The 25188-nt window shown below is 40.8% G+C and overlaps 1 protein-coding gene and 1 pseudogene across 7 annotated transcripts in view; one reads left to right on the top strand and one right to left on the bottom strand.

Annotated features, from left to right (window-relative positions):
- The window catches only part of DCLK1 (doublecortin like kinase 1), a 327891-nt gene that overhangs the window by 27198 nt on the left and 275505 nt on the right, over positions 1-25188 (bottom strand). For all 7 annotated transcript variants that reach the window (XM_023531587.1, XM_011361823.2, XM_023531589.1 and 4 more), the window contains 6 exons: positions 24737-24856; positions 20881-21027; positions 10120-10253; positions 8228-8305; positions 7755-7851; positions 6319-6399 (listed from right to left, as the gene is read on the bottom strand). In XM_023531587.1, coding sequence (XP_023387355.1) covers positions 6319-6399; positions 7755-7851; positions 8228-8305; positions 10120-10253; positions 20881-21027; positions 24737-24856 — 657 coding nt within the window. The remainder of the gene's footprint in view (positions 1-6318; positions 6400-7754; positions 7852-8227; positions 8306-10119; positions 10254-20880; positions 21028-24736; positions 24857-25188) is intronic.
- On the top strand, positions 8820-8938 carry LOC111741028 (annotated as a pseudogene).

A 25188-nucleotide genomic window follows, 5' to 3' on the forward strand; every position in this document is an offset into this window, starting at 1 on the left:
CTGAGCGCTTCAGGGGACCCAGAGGAAGTGCCGACATCAGGGACAGTCTGGGTGTCCACTGATCTGAGGCGTGGCGCCATGACCCATTGGGGCCGGACTCTCAGACCCCATGAGGAGCAGGCGGTGCTAGAAGGTGGTGCTGACACCGGATGACACGGAGTCGCCCGGTCGCAGTGTGGGCTGTGCTAAGCAGCCTGGGTGCAAACATAGAGAAAACAAGTCACAGGGACTCCACAGGGGCAGCCCCTCCTTACCTTACTGAGGGAGGGTCACCCCTCGCCGCTCAATCCTGTCTCCTCTCACTTCCCCAGAAATTTCTCTTTACCTAGGTTTTTTCCCTGCCAGTTCTTGAACTAAGAGTTCGTTTTCTTACCACTCTCACAATGGACTTTGTTATGGCTTCCTGCCCTGTCCTGGTCCTAATCTCTTGTCAGGACTCCTAACAACTCTTTTCGATGCTGAGGCCCGGGGGCTCGGGCCTCCAGCTTTAAATTCTCGTGAAGGTTTCAGCTTCCCTTGGGCTATCAGTTCATGTTGAAGCATTGAAAGCAGTGAAACAGCCCTCACGAGTTGTCAGAGATGCTTTCGACTTCATAAATCTTAAAACCTTCCCGGATTTGTTCCCAATGAAATAAAGTGTCTCAGCTAGAGAAGGTCACACACACACACACACACAAACACACACACACACACACGCACACACACTCCGCAGTGACGGAAAAATCTGCAGTTTCTATATCAATTTCGAAGGCTTTAAAGACATAAACAGCTGGTTTTGCAAGGACCTAATGTCTACCTGAGGCATACGGATTGATGATGGAGATTTAGCTAATTTACTGTCTTGCATCAATAAAATAAATAGCGCCATTAAAAACATACATTTTAATATGTACATCTTTATCGTCATCATTTTGAATAGATTGTGTGCCAAAAATGTGCTATGCATTTTCTAAACGTGACAAACCTGGAAGTATGTCACAAATAGCTGTGTTATTAGCATACATTCTGGCATGTCATTTCTGGGAGTACTTTCTGGTTTGACACAGGCTGGTTGTGGTTTGAGGTTAGTGGTTTTGGATTTGGAAATTCCCATCCACCACTTGGCAGAGCATTGCAACCGACAAGAACAAAATTAGTTTGCAAAATGGAAAACGAACTCTCACAGCTGTCTGAAAGAGACCTGGGCCCCCGGTCTCCATTTCTCTAGTGGACTTTGGGGTGTTGTGGGAAAGGGTGCGGGGACTTCGATGCGAAGTTACTCAGCGGAGTGAGGTCCCCTCTTTCCTCAGGGAGACCATTTCAGAGGGCATGCTTCAGAAAACCCTCCTCCCTCATGGAGTTCTGTTTTTGAATCATGGGTCCGGTTTTCGGTCCATTGCCAGAGTCTATCACTAATATCAGTAAACTTATGAAAAACATGGCAGTCTTGAGCGTTCTACCACCAGAATATTCTGATTTATCTTTAAACAATCCCAAGAGCAATGGAGCACTCTCTCTTCAATAGTAGCTCCATGTCGCATCCCAGTGTGCAGCCCCGTGACTCCCGGTCCCCTTCCCAGCTGTGCGGTACCCAGGACTCTGACTCCCTCCCGCTCGGCCCCACGCATGCTCTCTGTCTACTCTTCTTCTTGGGGAGAAACTGTAAAGTAAATTAAGATCTACCTTGGAAAAAAGAGAGGATAAGATGCCCAAGCGGAAAGTGGAATTCCCACTCATTGTTCACGATTTGTGAATACAGATAAATGGTCTTATTTATTATTACGGTATCATTGGGGGTCTCTCACGTTCTAACAAATTCTGGCAGCACAAGATGAATGATTTTTATTTGCATGGAATATCTTGGTAGATTATCCAGGCTCTTGTTTTTCCTTTTTCTTCTTATTCTTCATACTTTTTCAGTATTTTAGCTTAGTGGTATTTTTTTCAAAAGAGTGGGTAGGTGAGATAGAGGATGTAAATTGAAATGGAAAGGCCAGGAAGGTGATAGGAAGTCTTGAATCAGATAAATTACTACCTTTGACTTCTTTAAAACAGTCCTTTCCACTAAGACAGAGGTTTTCAATCTTCGTCTCATGTTATAATCGCCTGAGAGCTTTTAAAATTCCCAATGCCCAGATGCCAGTGCAGATCAGTTAAACCAGAATCTCTACGGGTAAAACCCAGGCATCAGACCTAGAGGCTCTGCTGAGCTTCGTGCTAGAGACTTCTTTGAGTCTCAGTTTCCTCATTAGTAAAATTAGAAAAATAAATGAACGTATAGATTCATAGAAATAATGTACTGGGATGGATTTTCATCCAAGAGTATCAGAAAATAGCATGGGATCAGGTAGGTCCATAGTTTGAAAATAAAATTGCAACAATAGTAATATATTTGAAATTATTAAAATGGCTATAATTTAATCCTAATTATGAGTAAGAATTTACGTCACTCGACTTTCTCCCCAGTCACTGGAATGATCATGATACATTCTTGATCATTCTTATTCTATTCTCAGATTATGGGTGCCTGCATCATATGGTTCTCCACTAGATGAGTAATAAGGTAAATAAACTTAGCTAGGACAATTCCCAGTGGCATTTAGCAGCTACGTTAAAGAAAATAGCGGTGATACTGTAGAACACAACAGAGCCGGTAATATATGTTATCTCGATGGGGCTTGGAGCCTACGAACAGGATCATTTTTTTGGAGGGGGATGAGGGGGTTTCCTCAGTAACTGAGCTTCTCATACACCAATATTGATCACGGTTTGCATGTTATCAGCACAGAGCCATGGATGATAGAGTTGTTGCCTCACTCAGATTCAAATATTTATCAACTACCTACGGAGCACTAGTGCTCACGATTGTTCTCTCAGGCCCTTCCAAAATTTAATCCTCTCTCCGTCCTCAGAATCATGAGAGGTTGATTCCGTTATCTCTATTGCACAGGCTTAAAAAAGTGAACGTTCCAGAGTGACACAGGTGGGTGAGCTGGCACTCCCTCTGGGAGTGTACATTCCTTCCCTAGACACCTGGCTGCACACTGACGCTGCCTTCGTCCGTGTGCCTTGCTAGAACCATCCAACGTGAGGCCGTGCTCACGACTCTTCGGATGACAGAGCAGAGACCCAGGACGCCAAGGAACATGGTGGGAATTGCAGTCTGAGTGTATGAAAAACAAATGTGAGCCTAGAAGAAGCTCTTGAAGTAAGGTAAATGAATGACTTCTGCTGACTAGATTTTTTGATGCTGTTGCCCGATGCTATTGCTCTACATTCTGTTCCATGAGAGACTGCCTTTCAATTCCAAGTACACCGGGCAAAAGGTCATCACGTAAGCAACAAAGGAAATTGAGATAAATGAGCGCATAGGAGGAGCTTTCTGATGAGTTCCTTAAGGCTCAAAATTATTCTTACTCTCCCCCTGCCCCTTAGGTAGCATCCTCTGTAGTGATCAGATATAATTTGATCACCAAATGCGAGATGTCTTGTTAAATGAACTTCTTTATTTTGATTATTTGGTTCTTCATTTGTTGCACTGAGGCCGCAACAAATAGTAAATGCTGGTTGTGAAAACATATCTCTCTCTCTATGTTTTCATTCATTATTTTGAGACGAAGAAAATAATCAGTGTTTTTGATTTAGTTAATATATTAATATAATTTCAAAACTTAAGCAATCACTTATACATTATTTTTAAAAGTGTTTTGCTAAAATCGATATATATTTTTCCATTAGACTCTAAGGTCTGTTACAATTATACAGAGGGTATTTTTTAGTTGTACATCTCCTAGTTCTTTAAATGCTTTTCTTGCTTTCAGGGGCTCTGAGAGGGAAAGTCCAAGTTCCAGAGGGAGCTGTGGCTCCAAATTGTCAGCAACCTGGGACCACGTATGAAATGTGTACAAAGCAGATTGAGAAGGCAGAAGTTCCTGCTGACACATGTGTTTGCTGCCTTGGGAATAGGAGTAACCTAGTTTTTCAAAGGTAACGGCTACAAGTCTTAATTTTCTTTCTTTACTCCATTGAGTTGGAATATACTGATGTACGGTCATTTGGTTTGGAATCAGGTGAATGGATTATGTGTTTTCAATAGCATTCCAGCCCCATCACATATATAGATGAATTTGCTCACAGTCGCAAAGTCATGTTATAGCGTATCTCCATAGCTTGCTGGAGCTGGCTCTGCTGGGCATCTCTTTCCCAGCTTCCTCCAGGATGGAGCTCTGGCTTCTCCTCCCCCAGGAAGCCTCCCATGGCACCCTCGCCACACAGGCCAGCAGGGTGGCCCTCCTCCCACTGCTGTGTGATTCTCTGGTTGTATCAGACAGAGCTCCTGGAAGCAGGCCTGGTAGGCCGTGGTCCTCTGATGAAAACGTATTTCAAAATCTAAAATGAATCTATGAATCTCTTTCCTCTATGGCTCTTACTGAGTCTGCAAAGGCCATACTTCAAGTTCAGTTTTCCCGGTTTATTCTGTGTGGTCGCACTTTCGGTTTTCCCAGGGCTAACGTGCTATTTGACAGTTTGTGGACCATGGACTCTTAATTAGCATGTAGATCAATCGGCACCTCCTGCTACCACCAAGAGAGCCTGTGTGTGCTTCTTTCACCCCGCACATCTAAGGGAAAGGCTCCATGCGTGACCCAGGTAAGCTGCTTTGGAAAGGCTGCTGACTTGTATGACAATCGTAGCGATGATGCGCATAGGCACTCTTTTGCGATATTTACAGTGCTTTCACGTACCACAAAGGGAGGGTGGTTGTGGTGTGGTGCATAAAACTCTAAAGCAAAGGGGCTTGGAGTGTGGGTACCTGGCTGCAAATTAGCTGAAGTACAAACAGGTACATTGTACAAGTCACCCATCACAACCTCAGTCTCCTCACCTGTAAAGCGGGTACAATAACACTCACCCTGCCTATCTTGTAAGTTTATTACTTGGCTTATATGAGACATTTCCTAACCTTTTCCACTTCAGAGAAAAGGATACCTTTTGTTTAGCACCCTGGGGTAAAGGCAAAGATTGTGAGGCTGGAGGTTACCACTGCCCACTCTGGCCACCTTGCCTCACTTCCCCAGGGGATGAGACGATTAATTAATACCCACATGTCTGTATGCTGATTGGGAAGCTCTGTTATATGAAAATATTTAAAACAAATCTTAGCTGATATATATAGATGCCCACAGTCATATCCTTTCTCCTATCACATACTTATAATGTCCCGGTGGGGTGTGAGGAGTCAGGTTCAGACATGTAAAGGGCCGGAATCTAGGCCCATGGCCACCAAGAGGCAGACCGCGAATGAGACCCAAAGCTCGTGTCCCCTCAGATACAGTCTGTCTCAACCCTGTGCTTTCAGTCATACCTTATCCTTAATAATTAGCTATTCTGGAAAAAAATTACTGGACTAATTACTACGGTGATAATTCAGAGAAATGAAACATTTTGTTGACGTATAGCCAGATCATTCAAAGCAGTAAGGAGGTTGGCAAAACTTATATCAGTTTTATACTCGGCCCTGTCTGTGTCCACGTCCATATCTATATCAAAATCTCTATGTCCTCTCTCCCGGCAGTAAGAAGCATTAAACCTCTTATGGAGTTTCCGTATGTGGGCGTCTATATATCTCAGCTAAGATTTGTTTTAAATATTTTCATATAACAGGGATGCTCGAGGACCTGCACGGTTGAAAACCTTACCGACCAGTCGTAGGGTCAAAAAATAACGACTGCTCTGAAGAGTTCTGTCAGAGCTAAAGAAGTATCAATAGACCCTAGTACTCAGATAATGGCCGGTGGTGGCATCTGGGAGCTTTCAGAAACTCAGAGCCTTGCATCTACCACGTTACAATATGCACTTTTAACGCGATCCCCAGGTGACTTTAGAGCACATGCAAGTTTGAGAAGTGCAGCATTAGAGGACTTCAAGGCTTATGTGGAGACCCTTGGGTTGGGTCACTTGTATTTTTGGTAGAAATGATGCAAAAGCAGTACTAACTCAGAAAATCTATTCTATCTTATTGATGTATTCGGCCTTGATCTGGACCACAGGATTTAGGTGTGGGGTGGGGGCAGTGACCACGTGCACCTCCCCAGCAGAAGGTGGTCCCATCCGAATCAGGGGAAATGCTCTCTGCAACGGGCCATGAAAACATGTCAGCACGGACGCATCATGACCCATGTGGAATAATTCTGGGATCCTGTGACTATTCTGGCATATTTTAGGGGGAGGAACAAATACAAACACAACATTCTAAAAGGGAGGTGATGTCATTATAAAATCTGCAGTTTTACAAAGAAACATCAGGAGTAAACACAGGGAAAGGAGGAGGTCACTTACGTTCACCCAGGGATGCTCGAGGACCTGCACGGCTGAAAATCGCTGATCGACATTGACCAGCAGCATCATGGTGATGAGCTCCTGCGAAAGGGAACATTCAATTCCATTTGACTAACTTTTAAGGTCAAAGCCTGGGCGTTTTCAAATGCAGAAGTGCTCTTCTAGTTTGGAACAGCTCTAAATCTTAAATATATCAATTCGACCTACTCATAGCTACCTAACACCTTAAAAAGTTAAAGGAAACAAACAAACAAATAAAAACAAAGTTAAAAGAAAGGTGACTATTTAGAACTATAATTATATAGCTTGTAGTTGATAGAAAAAATAAACTGAAATTAATATTAAAATCAATTTCATAAAAAAGATTTTCAGTAAAAAAATATACAAGTTAAAGAATTAAAATTCCTTTCTTTGCCTAGGATTTTGCACTTTAAAGACAGATTTCTAAATTGATTTAATATAGAAATCACATTTAAAAAACACTTTAACTAAATTTTCACTTTGGCAGCTGAAAGGAAAAAAATGTGTTCTTTTTCCTCCTAATTGCAAGATGGCACATTTAAGTTTGAAAGAAAGAAATAAGAAAAGACATAGAATTGCCAACGCTGGTTGGTAAAATAGAAACTATTCTTTAGTAGCCAAAGAATTCCAAGGAAATCTGTTAAAATTGTTTCAAAAATTTCCAAGTTAATCATTACAAATAAACTAGAACTATTATGCTTCCATTTTCAATAATTAACTAATTGTTCCATTCATTCACTTATTCATTTATTTATTCATTGAATGTATATTAAGCACCATTTATGTACTGGTCACTATGTAGGCACTAATGACACAGCAATGAACAAAACAAACCGATAGTCCTTGTCTTGATGGAATTTGCATTCTAGTGGGGAGAGTCAGAAAATAAACCACATAAATAACATGTATCTACCTATCCATATCTATCTAGATAGGTAGGCAGATATAGAAAGGTAGTTAGATGTATACCAGATGGACATAAGGGTGTAAGTGCTCTGGAGAATAAAACAGACAAGGAAGATGAGCCAGGTAGTGTAAGAGCTGTAATTGGAAAGCTCACTGAGAAGATAAAATCAAGTCAAGATTTAAAAGAGGTGAAGCAATAAGCTATGCAGAAATCTAAGGTAGGCTGGAGCTCGGTGTGCGTAGGGCAAGAGGCGACAGCATTATAAATGGAGCGGCAACAGGAGGAGTGTAAGCCAGGTAAGCAGGAGCACTTGGTAAGTCGGGATGGCTACGAACAGATGACTTGATGACTGTGAACTCTTCCAAAAAAAAAAAAAAAAGCTAGCAATTATGACTAAAATGTGCACAGAAATCCTATTTACAATATTTTAGTCTTTGCACACTGTGAGTCAGAATCAATCATTCCATGAAGACACAGACTAAGGAAGAAAAAAGTATTAGAAACCTACCTTTGCAGAATCGGAAACATTATCCCAGTATGGAGAAGGAAAATCCACTTGCCCCATCAAAATCTGATCAAAAAGCACCTCCTGGTCATCACCACTTCTGTTTAGATGAATGACAACAATAAGGAAAAAACAGGACTAAGATGTCAACTCAGGGTATGTCACTTCATTCCTATTCCTTGGAGCCCTTCCTTTCCCCATAAATGTATAAAATGTGTGCTCTTAAGCAATTCAAAATGCCTGTATGGAACAGTTTTGGTAAATTAAGAAAGAATGAGTTTTTAAATTACATGAAGAAGATGTGTGGAAGGCATGTTAATCAGCACGCACACATGGAAAAATAACCGGCGTTATAAGTGAGGTTCTTATTATGGTCTATTCCTGCAGCAGCCTCCTTTGTGCAAGAAGGCCAGATAGATCATTCAGAAAATAGAAAAATGCTCTGTTGGTGCTAAGTAAAAGATTGCCGTCCATACCCACGGAACGGAGGGAAACCACACAGCAGGATGTAAGTGATTACACCAGCTGCCCAGATGTCCACCTTGAGGCCATATCTGAAAAAGTAAGTGACATCAGCGTTAGCAAAGTCAGCCCGGGACAAATTGTGAGGCATGGCAAAATAGATGATTCTTCTATTCTAAACCGAAAACCAAACCAGACAAAATAAAAAATGTAATGACACTAAACTAACACCCATCGGCCAAACAGAGTTCAAGGAAAGAATAATTTAAAAAGAGACTATCTAAGGCACGTGAATAAAAATCAACGTAATGCTTGGCTAGGCTCATACCCAAATATAAGTAAAGGAAGGCTTTTGGCAAAAAAGGTTTATTATGGTCATATTGATTTTAAGATAGAGAAAGACTCTTGAGACTATTTAACTCTCTAATTTTAGAAATAATAATTACATATTAGACATTTTTCAATTTATAAAGCACTGACATACATTATCTTATTTTGTTTTCCCAACAACTTCGTAAGTCTTACAGGATAGTATTATTTCCTATTTTATACAAGAGGAAACTGAGGTTCAGAGGGGTTAATAATTTTGCTCAAGATGACAGTCGGGTCTACGGCCATGCCACCTTGAATGTGCCCGATATTGTCTGATCTTGAAAGCTAAGCAGGGTCGGGCCTGGTTAGTACTTGGATGGGAGACCACCTAGGAATACCAGGTGCTGCAGGTGTTTAAAAAAAAAAAAAAAAAAAAGACAGTCAGTGGCTAAGTTGGGCTCCAGCCAAGATCTTCAGGAGCGCAACCAAATCCTCCTTCTACCCCACACCACTGCCCTGCAGGCCTCAGAGTTCTCACAGTAGAAAAAGGAGCAATACCTGAAGCAGCACCCTCTGACGGAGGTCAGGCATGGCTACAGATGCGGCCTCCCAACTCACTCAAATCCGACGAATAGAGAAGTCCTCATTATCTCATATCTTACCTCGGGGACTTCCCTATTGGGATTCCCTTCTCATCTATTTGGTATTTCTGCCTTTCTGGTCTATGGGACAAGCAGAAAAACTATCTCCAACTGGTTGGTGGGTGCATCCCAGGCAATTTTCTGTGCTTTGCTGCTGCTGCCTCATCCCTCCCTAACCCTTCTGTTTAGGGCTAGTGCTTCAGAAACCTACCTATGATCCTTGTTAAGAATCAGGCTCTTTATGGAAAGAGCCTTTTACTCACATAGACCTGAGTTCAAATTCTGTCTCACTTACATGATATTCAATCATCAGAATCTGAATTTATTCATATGTCGAATGGAAATCATATCATCTACTGGAAGAGTAAGAATTAAGTGAAGGTGCTTAGAGCCTGGTATGTAGTAGGTCCTTAGTAAGTATTAAGCCAACCCACCTTTTCCCCTTATTCTAGAGATTTTCATTCATCTTACACTGCCACACACAGAAACCAGGAAATTCCCAGTAGCCCTCTGATGACTAAGGGTGTTTGTACTCCACAGATAATTAATGGGTTGCCAAGAGGGTCGAAATGGGACCAAGAGTGAGGACTAAGGCCAGCTGAGAGAAGTGGCCTGTAAGACTGTAATGGCTGCATATGGCAGTGTCTGCTTTTATCTCCAAAAGCGAGTTAATGACCATCGCTGTATGTTTCTTTGTTAGTTGGCACATTTTTTACTCTGGGGTTAATGACTGCTGTTTTACCTTTAACAAAGTCCAAATAAGATTGCAGTAATTGGCAACTTGACTGGGAAAACAGAGAAAATGGCTCCTACTTTAAAGTGAAAAAAAAAGTGAAAGAAATCTGATAGCTAATTTTTCTGGATTCAAAGAGCGGTCCTGTTTCTCGTATTCTTGAAGCAGACTAGATCTTTTGCAAGCACGAAGCTTCAGCAGACACACAGGAAGCGCTTACCCGGTCTCTGCGATGATTTCTGGAGCCACATATGTTGGGGTGCCACAGACTGTGTACAGGGGGCCATCCACAATGGTGGCCAGTCCAAAGTCGCCCAGCTTCAGTGACTTGCTGCCATCTTGGTGTTCATATACCTAAAATGAAAGCAAAAAGTGAAATCGTCTTAACCAAGAGCTCAGAAACTTTTTCCTGAAGAAATAAGGGGCAGAGTGCTTTAAATTTAATATATTTATCATATAATATCAGGCAATTATACACAGATATATCTTTATACAAGAATATCTTTTTTAGATTACTGCAGAATTGGGAACATGGTGAACCGCCAGCAAATGGAAATCTGTTAAATAAATTATGCAATGGATGTTCCACGACCATTAAAATGGCGATGTGGGTTTGTATTTATTGAAATGAATTATGTTTGGAAGTGAGAACACCAGATTTCAGATTGGTTTGCATTAAGCGTCTATTAAAGAAAAAATATGCACAAAGAAAAATGACTGAGAGTATGGTTTGTCTGCCTCTGGGTGGCAAAATTGTGGGAGGGTTTTTTCTCCTTTTGTTTGCCTGTATTTGATGTTTCTACAATTAAAACTCATTCGCATAATACAATGAAACAGAAAATCTCTAGTGCAATATCTCTAATTTCTGAAAGTAAGTACTTCTTCATTTTAATATATAAGCTTTAAAAAATGCAGTTCTTTAGTAATTGAACAGAAAATCTACATGTATATTAAAATACTTTGGGTTTTATTTTTTTTAAATAAATACTTGAAAGGGATATTAACATTTCATTTCACCTGTGGCAATCTGGAAAGATTTATCAGGTGCAGAGCCAGCCTTCTGTCCAGGTTTCCTTATTAAGGGAGTAAAAGTCTCTAGTCTTTCACCCAACAAATCAAGAAAAGGATGCATGTGACCATAGGCAAGTATTATACTCCTTTAATTCTAACCCACGATCAAACCAAATGGATCTGCTCTAAAAAGTATCCCAAATAACTTCTATTATTTCAAAGAAAAGATCAAAAGGTATTTAGAATTCTAATCCAGTGCCCTCCATTGGAATCAATAAGATAAAAGAAAGAGAACCACAAAGGCTGGTATTCCCAGCAAAGGCAGTCACCCAGAAATGCCTCAGAAATGGTGAAGTTTTCCACGTGCGTGAGAATAATTCTCCCAGGCAGCCGAGGCCCCCACGTTCCTCTGTCACTGCTTTGTGATTATCTGTACTGGCTACAGCTGTTGGAAACTCGCGCGGCAAGGCACATCTCCACACGTCAGGAGTGTGCTACCAACACACACCGTGTTAATATAAAAGTAGATTAACTGCTCATTTCACTGCAGCATGAAGTGCAGATGTTTGGCCGGCTAAGCTGCAGTACCGGCAACAATCATTTGGACCTAACTGTTTTGGATCATTTGGGTCTGAGAGGCAGGCAGTCCTCTCTGGGGGGACCTTCTTTTCTGGGCAGAAAATATTCTTTTGCATTTTCTCCACACTCAGAGCATGGAGGCCTCTACCTTGGGCCTTGAGCACAGTCAAGTTTGGGCTCCCTCAGACAGGTGTCCAGAGACTTATGGGGTCACCCGCACTTGGGTTGTCAGGATAAAGACATCCCAAGCCATTTGCGCCTCACAGATGTGCTTTGCCCAGGTGTCATCTGGGATGGAGACCATCCTTCCTATTATACTGGAGCAGCCGTCCAGCCCTGGTCAGCACGAACAAGTCTGAGTCATGGACTTTAAGGTATCAGAGCTGCAAAGTACAGTATCGTTCCCAGCGTAAATGATCTTAGGCAAGAGAAATCCCGAAGGTGCATGTCAGCCATCCTGGTCATTCAAATGACAAGCAAATGTTTTTCATGAAGAGAAATCTGAGATGGAAACATCTAGTAGATCGTCTAGTTTCTTTCCTAGACAGAGCCAAATTGTTTACTTCCTCGAGTCCGTTTTGTTACCGATAACCTTTCTAAAATGCAAAGTCATCTCTTGCTTTGATGTTCGATTACGACCAAACATTCACGGAGCATGTTTTGTGAGACTGGGGAGATTTCAATTTCCACATCTCCATTTATACAAGAATTTTGTGGGGTTTCTTCTAAATGTAATATGTATCGTCACCCAACTTTATTCAAAAGTTGGACAAACGCAGATGTTGGCAGATTCAGTCATAAGTTACGTTTTAGTTGTGAATATGTAATTCTTTCACACGTAGCAAAGGTTTTATTTTTGAACATCTACATTTTCACAGGAATTTTATCTCATATATAGCCATATGCCAATTATATTTAATATACCTGAGCAATTAAGTTCAAGTCTTTAATAACTAAGGAAAAAAGCATTAAAAAAACCTACATAAAATAAAGAAAATGAGAATTACCTAAAAGTGACAATAATTCTTGAGTAAACCAACACCATTTAAATAAAATACCTAGGATCTATCTTTTTCACATTCTTTTTTGGTCTCTTTAATCATTTCTACAATGTCCTTCTTCTTTTTGCTTTGGAAACTATATATTCATGAACATAAAAAGGTTATAATGATGCTTATGAGAGACAAGAGCTTACAGACAAAGTAATTGTCTGAACTGTCTAATCCATGTAATTGAAAACATTTGTAAACACAAGATTATTAGAAATGCTTTGGTAAAAATGTTTTTGCAGGTGAATAAATGTCCAGGCTTCCAGTTTGGAATTCTGTTTAACTTACTGTCGGACAGGGCAGGGAACAAGGTTGCTTTGGGTTTCTCTCTGTCAACACTTGGGGAGATGGATGCAGAAGAATGCATTCTTCTTCTCCAATGGGAGGGGTGTACCTCACCTAAGCTCCCACCTGGGGCTTGGCATCTGTGCCCCGCTCAACCTTGTCTCTTTCCAAGCCAGTCACAGGGGCATAAGCGAGGCCATTTAAAATAGTAATTAAACTGTTAAAATTACAGATTGCTAAATACATCTGTTTCAAACAGACACACGTGAGTACACACGCACACACAATCACAAAATCATCTCCGGAAAGTACTTTCCCAAATGGCAGCTATAAATTCACTTCGAACTAAGTTCTTAATTAAAAGTTAAGAATCGGAAAAAGCTTCTAACACGTTCACCTTTAAAATGCTGAATGCTGAGTCCTTATAGCATAACTCTGCCAGTGCCAACTCTGTGTATTATTATTATTATTATTATAGCAGTCTCTGAAACAATTCTGACTTTGTTCTTCTGCATGTGTCCTCATCCTCACCATCTTCCAGACGGGACATTCGCAGGCTGCAAGCATAGGCTTGGACAGCCTGTTCTAGCATATGGGGTTCCGGTATAAGAAGGACTTTATGCTGTAACTGTATTTTAAAGCTTTCATAAAACATGACCCACACATGAGGTAGGAGTTACATTAATTGTCAATCAAAGAGTATCTATGACATGAGATAGAATTTAATGTTCATCCCAGGCCCTTTAAAGACTATAGATGTTCCCCTACATTTTAAACACCGAGGGGCTATTAAAGAGACGGGGATTAGTGCAAATTACCCAGTATGTAGTGCTTTCACTGTTTTAACTAAGCAATAAAACTGTGTAATTGTACAACACTAATTGAATGCAGCTACACGTAATTGTGGGCTGCCATATGCATCCTATTACCGTAAAGACTGTCAGTATTTTGTAAGCTACTCTTGTGATCATTGCAGATGGCTACAGTTGGAGAAGTTGTTCTCTAGGGTTTATTATATGGCTATAAAGACATCCCATGATTTGACAGACTAAATGTGTTAAATGGCAACAATTATGAAAAAGGTTCCAATTAAGAGCTGAAGGCATGTCCTACCAAGAATAGATACAGTGAAAGGTCAGGTATTAGGCTTTTGGCTTCCTGATATTTTACACAAGATTTTTCTTTTTTAAAGAAGAGTTTTATTTTTGTTTCTTTTTCATTAGTTAGGATTTCGCAGTAACCGTAACTTTCTGAACAGTAGATGTTTGGGCATATGTCTGATTTCCCATGGATTAGAAACTGACACCATTTGGAAAAGTTATTTGAAAAAATAGAAGAGTTAATATGAGTCATAAAATGCAGCCGGTGGCCGTAAAAAAATAAGAAAATTCACAGCTAACGTAAACCCAGTCAAATGGTTTCTGAAATTCCCATAACAGAAAACGAAAAGCTAACTAACGTAACAGATGTGTTGGAACAAACATAATTCGCACCGTTGCTGTGAACTCTAAGATAACCCTGTTGAAACGCTGGCTAATGAATCATTAGTAACCACTGAGATATCTTTTACAGAGGAGCTCAGTAAGTACTAAAAATTATTTCACCAAATAGAATTGAACAAAAGTGGCATGAAATCGACAAAGCCATGAAAAAAATGTCAATTTACTGTTTAACAAATATAGAGGCCCTTTAAAAAGACATTGATTTTCTTCCGGCCACAGTATATGGTCTTTATGATCCTTTCTAAGGAAAATGGATTAAATTTAAATCTTTAAGAAGTGAAATATAACGACATTTGTGCAGGGAATTAGTTTGCAAAATGTACTTTATGGACCACATACTTTAGAGTTGAGAAAAACTAAAACCATTAAATACCCGCTTGTAAAATCTTTATGAAATCAAAAGTTAAATGAAATAATAAAAATAATAAAGGTTTTATAGAAGTCAGAAGGAAGTAAGTCAGAATAGTGGTAACAATATTAGAGGAAAAAATAAAATAGTTTTACACTAGAGAAATCTGGGAAGATGAAGTGAATGGAGACTCCAGGAAACCTGATTCTCATCCTCACTTTAAAATAGTCATGAAACTATCTAAAAAGGAGTTCTTTGCAGCTGCAGCGCGATACATAAAACATTCCGGATTCTGTTAGCAATTGTATATCCTAGGATTTTGTTAAAACTGTGGGAAGTCAATGTCATTTCAATTTTAAAAAATTGTATTACATTTTTGGCACACGAGTAATATCCAATATGTCATTGCAGGAAAATTAGAAAAGACGGAAAATTATAGAGAAAAGAAAATCACCCACATTCTTGAATACCTAGAAATAGCCACTGTTAACATTTTAGAGCATGGACTTCCGGAGATTTCTTTCTCTCTCCTGCTTTTCTTTTTCCAGGGGACAATATACCCTGAAGTTCTCCCAAGTGAATAAGCATATGTCTACATCACGATTTTTAGTGGCTACCGGATATTCCATTGTATAGATGCAGCATAGTAATAACCCCAATGACGACCATACTGCCATTTGTGGAGTACATGGGATGTGCCAGCCATTGTCCCACTCATTGTCGCACTCGATCTTCACAACAACCCTATTAAGTAATCTTGTTGATATTTTGCAGCTGAGAACATTGAAGCTCAGAGATGTTAAGTAACCAGCTAACGAGTGGCAAAGCCAGAACTTAAGCTCACGAATATTCAAATGACTGATTCTAACCGGTATGTACTCCTATCTCTCTATCCTATCTTTATTTAACTGATCAGTGCCCTGTTGTAAGTTGTTTCTCTCTATATTTTTTTTCCATCCTAAAAAACACTGAGATAAACTGTACATGTGATTTTTTTTCTTTAGGCTTCATTTCTAGAAGTAGAATTACCTGGTCAGGATACACATATTATTTTAAGGCTTTGGTTCTATATCACCAAATTACTTTTCAGAAAGGCTCTATCAATTTACTCTTACATCAATCCATATGAGATAACCTCATAACTCTGCCAACACTGTGTATTATTATTATTATTATTAATATTATTTTATTAATCTTTGCTAGCCCAGTCAGGCCATGCCATTTTAAAATGAAATGAAGTCCTTAATGACAGAGGAACACGTAGGAATGTGGAGGAGACAGACACAGAGCGACCACAGCGACACTCTACACTTTTACTCCCCATCTTCTCCCTGGGGGAATCAGAGGGCCTTGGAGAAGGGCCCTCAGGAAATGCGGTAACTTAGGGGGAAATATTGTTTTTCTTCTCTATTCCCTCAACTTTTAACCGAATTCAGACAGCAGAATTTTTTTTCTAAACATTATGTAAAGTGGCCATTCCCTTTCTGCTTGGACATTTCCAATGACTACAAGCTACCTGTAATAAAGGCCACTTAGTTTTCAAACGGGTGTAGTTATTAGAAAGTTTTCCCTATGTCAACCTCAAATCTCGTGCCCATTAACGTCTGCTCTTTAGTTTGAGGTCAGTGCTCTCAAAGTCGGCCCAGAAAAGTTTCCCATCTTCCGTTTGGCAGTGTCTCCTGTATTTGATGAGTGCCACCATACTCCACTTACACTCCAGGCCCCCAAATCATATGTTCCGGTCCCTCGGCCTAGGGGTGACGTGGTGTGAACAGGCAGTGGGCTCCCCTGATGGTGGCACTCTTTTAGTGAAAGGAGTCTAAGGGCGCATTCGTATTTTTAGAAGTCACGTCACACTGAAGCTCACACTGACTTATGTTCAACTACTAGCCTTTGACCTGTTCAGGCCAAGTTTTCCCCATTATTGCTTTCTGCAATGATCATTAAAACAGCTACACCTCAGCCACTTAGTCCATGGGGGTTTATGTTGATATCTTGTTGAATTTCATCTTACTGATTTTGGACCTTTATAGAGCTAAAGATATTTTTTGGATCTTAACTGTGTCATGTGATATAACACGCCTTCGCTTCAGCTCACTGGTAATGCTGATTAGGGCAAGCGGGTCTAGTGACAGACTCCTGTGAGACCTATGGCCCCTTCCTTTGGGGAGTCCCCAATCCACTGATCAACGCTATGGCAGCAAGTTTGTAGTATAGGAGACTGGCTACAAATCGACTCAAATATGTTTTTGTGTATGACCCCTAGGCACACTCTATCCATGGCACTTGCCTTGTCTATAAGTGTAGTTGGCTATCCTATCACAAAATGGGTTTATTTTGGGGTTAAGAGATGACATGAAGACAGAAGGAAATTTTCTATTTTGTGAGCTTGGGGTTGGCTTGAACTGGAAACTAAGAGCTGGCACACAACTACAGTCATCACTTAGTGAAAACAGGATAAAATCCATTTAGTGAAAAGGAGGGTCACGAGCTACACATGCCATTTTGATGAGCAGCTATGAGCAGGCATAGAATTTTTTTTTTAAAAGTTTCTGACCAAGAGAGATATGGTTTCTGAAAATAAAATTTTATATTTCAAGAAAATTATTGTGTTTATTTCTGGAATCTAATAAGAACTAGTGATGTACATTATATTTTTGCCAGTAAAGCCTTTCGTTTTCCTAAGGAGGTGGAATCTGTGTGTACATTTTAAAAAGACCCTGACAGTTGCCTGGAAGAAATGCAGGCTGCTACACAGTTGTGCTGCCAAGGCTACAAGCTCGCCATCTAGTGGTGACTTGTGTAAATTGAAAGCAGTTTATCTCGGTAAGTTTTTTGTTTTTTGTTTCTGAGTCGAGAAATGACTCATCATGTTAGATCTGTCCTCTGTTCTGTGAAGAAGTATCATTCATTCACTCTCTCATCAACCTGTCACTCACCCATATAATTATTAAGCATCAGGCCTGACAAAGCAAAATGAACCACATAAAATCACTGGCATAATCAACTTGTGTGAAAAAAACAACTTAGTAATGATACAATAATAAAATTGTAAAAGATATCAATATTGAATCAGTTCCTAATTTTCACCTAAAATGTGGCGGGAAATATCACTGCAAATCAAATAATATTCCTCATTGACCTGACCAAATACTTAGACTTGAATAAATCATTCATATGATCAATAGAGGTCCTTAAGGCCAAGCTATGTCATTTTTATATTGGTCTATAAGAATTGAAAATAAAAAATTCTGAGAGTTCTGTATATACAATGATACTATATAGAATGAAATCTATAGCTGAATTAACATTTATAAATAATACTTTGCTACTTATAACAAACCCTTAATTAGAAAAAATCTTGCTAGTAGTCTAAAAATTTATAAGTTTTTTGAGAAGTCTTAATATAACAGCAATGTAAAGTATGTAGTTAAAAATAGACTTAAAAATCTTTACATTAAATTTATTATAGCATTTTTTATACAATAGTCTATAGTGCTACATTTTGCCAGGATATGGCAAAGCCATGCATGGGTAAATAGTAAAATTTTAAAAGAAATGTCAAAAAAAGGTAAAAGGTAGATGATTTTTACAATATACAATTTTATTGTTAAACAGTTTATTTTTAGGGATAATTTAATTTTTATTACAAATAAAGGGGAAATAAAAAGGAAAGGAATTCATAGTTAGGTTTTACCTCTTTATCTTCATCAAGTTTCCTTAAAGGAGGCTGAAAGGAGTTAGGCAACTTGTTTAAGGTCATAAGACTTGACAGTGGAAGAGTGAAGTACTTGGTTTTGAACTTTTGTCCATCTGACTATAAATCCTGACGACGTGAATGTCTGCCCCCATGATAGTTCTTTTTCCATAGAATATGACATTGACAGAGGTCTCAAATGCAATTAGTGATGTCATCCTAATTTTGTCAAACTTATTCTATATTTCTACCTATTTTATCCCATAATAGATTTATCCCTGCAAAACTCACCAACCCTTAACAGTCTCCTATAGTAAGAAATTACTATATTGGAGAAGCAGAATTACTTTAGTTTTTCATATGTATATTTTAAAACAATATTCTGAATAACTATAACGATTGATAAGTATTAAATTGGAAAAGGAAGGAAGAACTTTTCCTTTTTGAGCAATTTAAAATATGTTCGAATGAACACAATACTTACAATGCATCCTGCAAATTGTAATTTTGGAAAAAGTACACTGCTGTGTAATCATTTATGGCATTTACAGAAATAGATAACACTCTGGTGGGAAGCAAAACTGAACTGCAAAGCGGAGAAGGGAAGAAAAACTCTAATTTTCAATCACGGACTTTTTGGAGCTTAGAGAAGTTTTTAAACAAAGGCGTAGTTGTAAGTCTGTTCCCATGACAAAATCCCACATAATTCAGGAATAATGAATGCAGACGAGAGCAAATTGCCACGGCTCACCGAGGCAGCTATGCAGAAAGGAACGTTTAGGTTACCGCAGAGATGCGGAATTTGAGGTGCAATTAAGTCAGAACTCCACCGTTTGACCTCAGCTGCTTCCACCAGCCAGTAGCCACAAGATCACTACCATAATTGCAAATGAATTAATTGCTTGCATATTTATCTCTCGAGTGTCTGTTTTCCCTTCTTGAATGTCCATGTATATGTCTCTGTTCCCTGGCACAGCATCCAGCACACAGTAAGCCCGCCATAAACCACTCTCCCTCATTCCTAGCTTTGTGTACTCTTGCTGTTATAGCTTGGGCTTTGGAGGGCAACAGAGCTAGGTCAAGATCTTGGCTTTTCCACTTACAAAGTGTTATGGCCTTGGGCAGACCTCTAAACTCCTAGGCACTCAGTGTCCTTACGCCCGAAATGGGGTGGTAATTAAACTTAGCACTGACCCCCATACGGCTCTCGTGAGAATTCAGTGAGAAAATGAGTTTAAAGCTTCACACAGCGGGCACTCATAGGTGCTCCTCCTTAACAGCAGACCTTATCGGCCTTTATCGTGCAGCGGGACTTGGGCTGCTCATCTGCTTTTGAACTTGAGTGTTCATGCAGATCATGTGGGAGAGCCTGCCACAATGCACATCTGCACCCTGTCACCAGTCACCAGAGTCTGGTTTGGTAGGGCTGCAGGGAGGCTCAGAAATTTGCATTTTTAACAGGCATCTGGGAGTAATTCTGAGGCAGGGGGTCTTTGGACCACCCTTGGAGAAACACTGCTTTAGAAAGACATCCCCAATTCCCAGATTTCTGAAGAAACGGACAGACCCATAGTCACATATAATAATACATGACTCTCAGGGTTGGATAATGGAAGTAGCACTATCATCTTGGGAAGTGAAACTGAATAGCTTTCGTTACAATTCCAGCATGAAGAGCTAGCAAAATTTATGTCATTCCCATATTCACCAGGGACAGTCCCTAACACTCAGTCTTGGTCTCCTCATTCTTTCCTCATTCTTTCCAATACCTCCCCTGAACAATGGACCCAGAAAGGATGCTCGGACGCCTGCACGGAGAACCTCAGGGATGGCGAGTTCATGGACAGCAAAGCAGAGCTGTGAGGGGGGTGGTAAGAATGCCTCTGATATTCCAAACCGGTCTTCATCGTGCTTGCTTTCACGCTGCGGGGCTGCTGTCTCTAAAACCCATTACGATTTATTCTCTTGGCTTTTAGAGCATATTATTGAGATGTAAACTTGGGAGACTCACAAAGTCTAAAAGGGCTTGCGTGTTTTTTTTTTTCCCCCCCAAGTAAAACTTTCAAACACAAAAGTGCTGTAGGTAAAAAAATATATATAGGTATTCTTGACGCTCTTGGCCTGGCGGGGGTGTTAGCCCAGGCCTAGACCTCCTGAGCCTGTTCCCACCTGGCCTCGGGCTGTTATTTGCTAGTAAGGTGAGTGCTCGTAATGACCTATTAATCCTTATAGATCAACTTACACGACTAGTTTTCAGCTAGTTACTGAAGGCCAGCTGTAAAGTAGCCTTCAAGATACATATGTGTGTGTATATATATACACACATATATATATACATATATATACACACACACATATATATCTATATCTATCTATCTATCTATCTATCTATCTATCTATCTATCTATCTATATTTTAAAAAAAGAAAAGGAAATAGAAAGAGAAAACTTCACATTTGCCCATGAGTCCTTGGAACGCCAGGTGCCCTGATGTCGGAACCCTCCCTTACCAGCAGGTTCTCTGGCTTGATGTCGCGGTGCACGATGTTCAGGCTGTGCAGGTACTTGATGGCGCTAGCCAGGTTGTACAGCATCCCACTGGCGTCTCGCTCGGTGTATTTGTTAGTGGAAGTAATGGCATCGAAGAGGTCTCCGCCCTGAGGAGAGACCAGCAGGCAGAGCAGCACATTAGCAGATGGTCTAATGCGGCTGCCTGGAGAGGGTCTGACATGCAGTAAAGGAGATGAAGGGTGCCTGCAGGACCTTTGGGCTCCCCGGGCTCTCCCGGCCACCTCCGTCTCCCAGAGACCTTGTGGGGATTTCTCCCTCCGCTGCAAAAGACATTTCCTTCCAGAGCTCAAAGAAAGAAGCAGGTGGAGCCTCTCTGTCCTCAGACTGGTGGCCTTTCCACAGGCCCCTGCAGGGAGGAGAGGCGGAGCCGGGTCTCCAGGGCAGAAGCCCTGTCACACCTGCATGTCCTGGTGGCCTGTACTATGCACCTCATACCAACTCCCAGCAGAAGTTCAAATTCATAACCTCCAAAATGAGAAACAGGTAATACTGCAAACCGCACCCTCAACAAAATGCTCTTCTGCCTTGTGACACACACACACACACACACACACACACACACACACACACACACACGCACACACCCTTCATTCTCTAGACTCTGCTCTCCTGGAGTGGGCGTAGTGTTTTCTTTATCAATACTGTGCTTCTTTAAGGAACAGAGAAAAGGCCCAGACACTGTCATTCCGAAGATGAGAGAGGAGGGAGGAGGCTGGAGAAATTTCAAAGGAGGTTTTCTAGCACCACTGGACTTCTGTTTCCCTTGTTCCCAGCTAATTTATTGTTATTTGGTGAAACGAAGTGATTTTAGCCTCCAACTTTAGTTCCATGTATTTGAACCCAATCCTTGAAGTCGGGTCTGATTTACTAACCGCGTTCGCATCATTCTCGCATACGATGCACCAAACAGCCGAGCACAGTAGCCAATTGTGTTCGTCTGTTACCTACTGTGGTTGGGACTCAGTTTTTCTTTTTAATTAGCAAAAGCAGAACACAGCACTTGTAGGCTGACAATCTTCGATTCTTGTCGTGCGGCCCGGCCTCCCGATGCTCTGGACAACTTCGGGAGGTGTCCCACTGACCAGTCAACCTCAGCGATTCCCAAATTGTTGAAACACATACATTTTTTTTCCAAAATGAACACCTTCTCTCTCGATTTCCTGTTTCTCTCAAAGGTAAGGCTGTGCTAAGCTGGTTTGCCAGTCGTTTCCACGCTGCCCCAGGGGGCAGGGTTTTCACTGTGGTGGACGTGAACAGCACCCCGATGCAGTAGGACCCGCGTGGGGCTGTATGCGGTGGCCCTGCAGCCCGCACCCTGTCCTGGTCATCTAGGCTCTAGGCATCCCGTAATCTGACTTCCTCTTCACCCTCAGCAGAAGAGTCAACACATCCGACAAGCCCTTCCTTTACCGCATGCCGCATTCACACTCTCCCCGGCCATCCTACCCCACCTACTGGGTGAGTGTTCTTGTCCCTTCATCCTAGGACCGTTGTCACGTGGACTGACAACCTGCACGCTTCTGTGGGCTCTGCGTCCAGTGCATCTTGTGCACTGACTGTCACCTTCCCACATAACATGTTGATACAGATTTTTTTTCTCTCTACAAGAAATCAACTTTCTTTTCTCATGGCTCTTCATGTTCTGCCCCCAACCTTCCTTCTAACTGGTCTAAGCTCATCTCTTGGCACTAACTAGACCTTCTTGCTCCAGATACGATATCTTTTCCCTGGTCACCAAAACAAGCCCAAATCACTCTGCATGCAAACCTGTCCTCACCAGAGCCCCTTTCCCGGAATGTCCCCTCTGTCCACTCTAACTCCTGTTGCTCCCTTGGGGCCTGGCCGCAGGGCCCTCCTGTACCAGGCTGCCTTCCTCTGTGCAGTAAGCAGTTGGCACGTGCACACTTCAGCAGGCAAAAGTCTGAAGTCCTGTTCTTAATAATTGTGGAATTCACTTTTAATAACTGTTACTGCACTGTTTTCCAGCATACAGGCCTTGTTTATATTACATCTTCAGGCACTCTTTGGCACACCACTGGACTCTTGGGGTTTAAGCACAGCCCCAGCGAAGTTTCTCAGAAAGGACATTATGGGAACCTTTCGGGTCAAGCCTGGAATTGGCCTTCACTTCTGGACCCGGCCTCACAGCACTTCTGGGTCAGGCTAAATTTAAGGGTATGATCTAGTGGCACAATTGAGGAGTCTCAAGGCTGGACTATGTAGACCCTCTCTGGCCTTGTTAGGCTATCTTGGTCACCTGGGGAATATTCACAAAGCCTGTTAAGTGACATGAAGACCTCCTTAGTTACTCTTAGCCACAGTCACTGGATGAAGCCTGTGACTGACAATCAGACTAAGATTTCCCACAAAATGTGTTCTCAACTCTTGAGCCTTTGCCTCTTTTGTTTCTCATCTTCAAATATAATTGAGTCTTAGGTCTCCAAAAATCGCCAACAGGGAGCTAATCAATTTTTAATAGCAAACAGAGGGATAATAGGATCGGTTTTAAGATTTTGGTCTCAAGTTTACATCATTATAAAAATACTACTTTGGGCGCTAGAGAAAGTGTAATTTACAATGTCAGCAATTACCAGACCAACACGAAAATCTCCTAACTAAATGAAATCGACCTTTCTTTGTCGTAATAATCATTTAACATTTTTTAAATCTCCCTCAGCCTCAAACATGACAACAACCTTGTGCTACTACAAACAAGCCCTCCTCTCTCTGAAAGAAACAAATCCTAACTCAAAATAGAAAAAAAAGGCTTCATCTATAAATATAAATATCCATCAAGTCAAAAAAAAAAACCTCAAACCCAATAGATCTAAAGTAAAGCAACTCTGAGTAATGAAAGTTTAAAGGTCCTAGGATGAACATTTTTCTATCTAGTAACAGACTAATTTATTAGATGCTTTCTTTGTCTTAAATGTTTACAAAGGGAAACAGCACATGCCACTGTGCTGATTCCTGCCACCAGCCTGGCGTGTAGTTCCAGGCTCTCACAGTGCAGGGTTGATGCAAGGTGGTGTGACTCATCTACGACACTTCACAACTAACGTGGAAATGACTTACACCATCAGTTGGATTAGCACAATACAAAGGCTTGAGAAAAATATAACTTCATGAGAACTAAACATTCAATATTTTAAAACTTCTGATTACTGAAAATTTCAATATGGAAGCAGAGGGGATAGGAAAGTCACCTTACATCACCATGCAACCGTTACCAAGGTTTGGCCATTTCTATAGTCTGAGACTTAATAGAACGAAAATATAATTTTCTGTGACAGGAAGACATGGCAAAATTCACTAAAAGGTGGTAGACTGTCACGTTATTATTAGGACTGTGCTATGTTTCTATTACATTGGTGACTGAAAGCTTAAAGCTTGTTTTTATAGGAACGGGTGATACCTTTGTATGTAGTTCATGGAAGAATGCACAATTTCTACTGTGATAATATCAACAACAATCTAGTACTTTCTGTGTCACACAAACTGGCGGAAGCCATCCCTCTCAGCCCCACAGCAACGCTCCCGGGTGGGCACCATTATTCTTCTCATGTGACACGTGAGGGAACAGAAGCACAAAGAGGTATACAGAGGTCAGGAAGCCAATTAGGTCAAGGCTGGGACCTGAACTCTTGTGGTTTAATCCTAGTATTAATACTCTTAACCATGATGCCACTGGAGAGAGGTGACAGACTGAGTATCGATGGGAAGAAATGAAGAGCTGTATTTTATCGAAAAGTGTGCTGCCTTGTATAGGTTTATTTCTTTCTCCAAAACACACACCTTTACCAATTCCATGACAAGGTACAGTTCGGTTGGCACATCCATCTCTTCAATCAGAAGAACGATATTGGGGTGCTTCACTCTCCTTAAGATAGACACCTCGTTCTGGATCATGTGCTCCTGTCCAAGGGAGAAGTGAACTTAATCAACATAAACGGCCACGTGTAGGAGGCGCTAACTCAAATGAGTAAAGCTATACTATGTGGAGATCAAGGGGCGTGTAATTGGGTCAAACATAAGAGTATATCTTAGATTCCGACATTCAGATAGCCTAGAATTGCCAAAAGATGCTGAAGGTCCTTAGATGACACTTGTAATTTCAGAATCTATCACAATAACTATAAGTTCATGTAGGATGAAATGAAACTTAGATTATAAAGTGATGAGAGGAAGTAAGCAAGCAAACAAAGATAAGGAGCATAAATAACATCTAATCACTCCAGCTAACTTTT

This window comes from Pteropus vampyrus, unplaced genomic scaffold (genome assembly GCF_000151845.1).
Source record: "Pteropus vampyrus isolate Shadow unplaced genomic scaffold, Pvam_2.0 Scaffold71, whole genome shotgun sequence".
Lineage (NCBI taxonomy): Eukaryota > Metazoa > Chordata > Mammalia > Chiroptera > Pteropodidae > Pteropus > Pteropus vampyrus.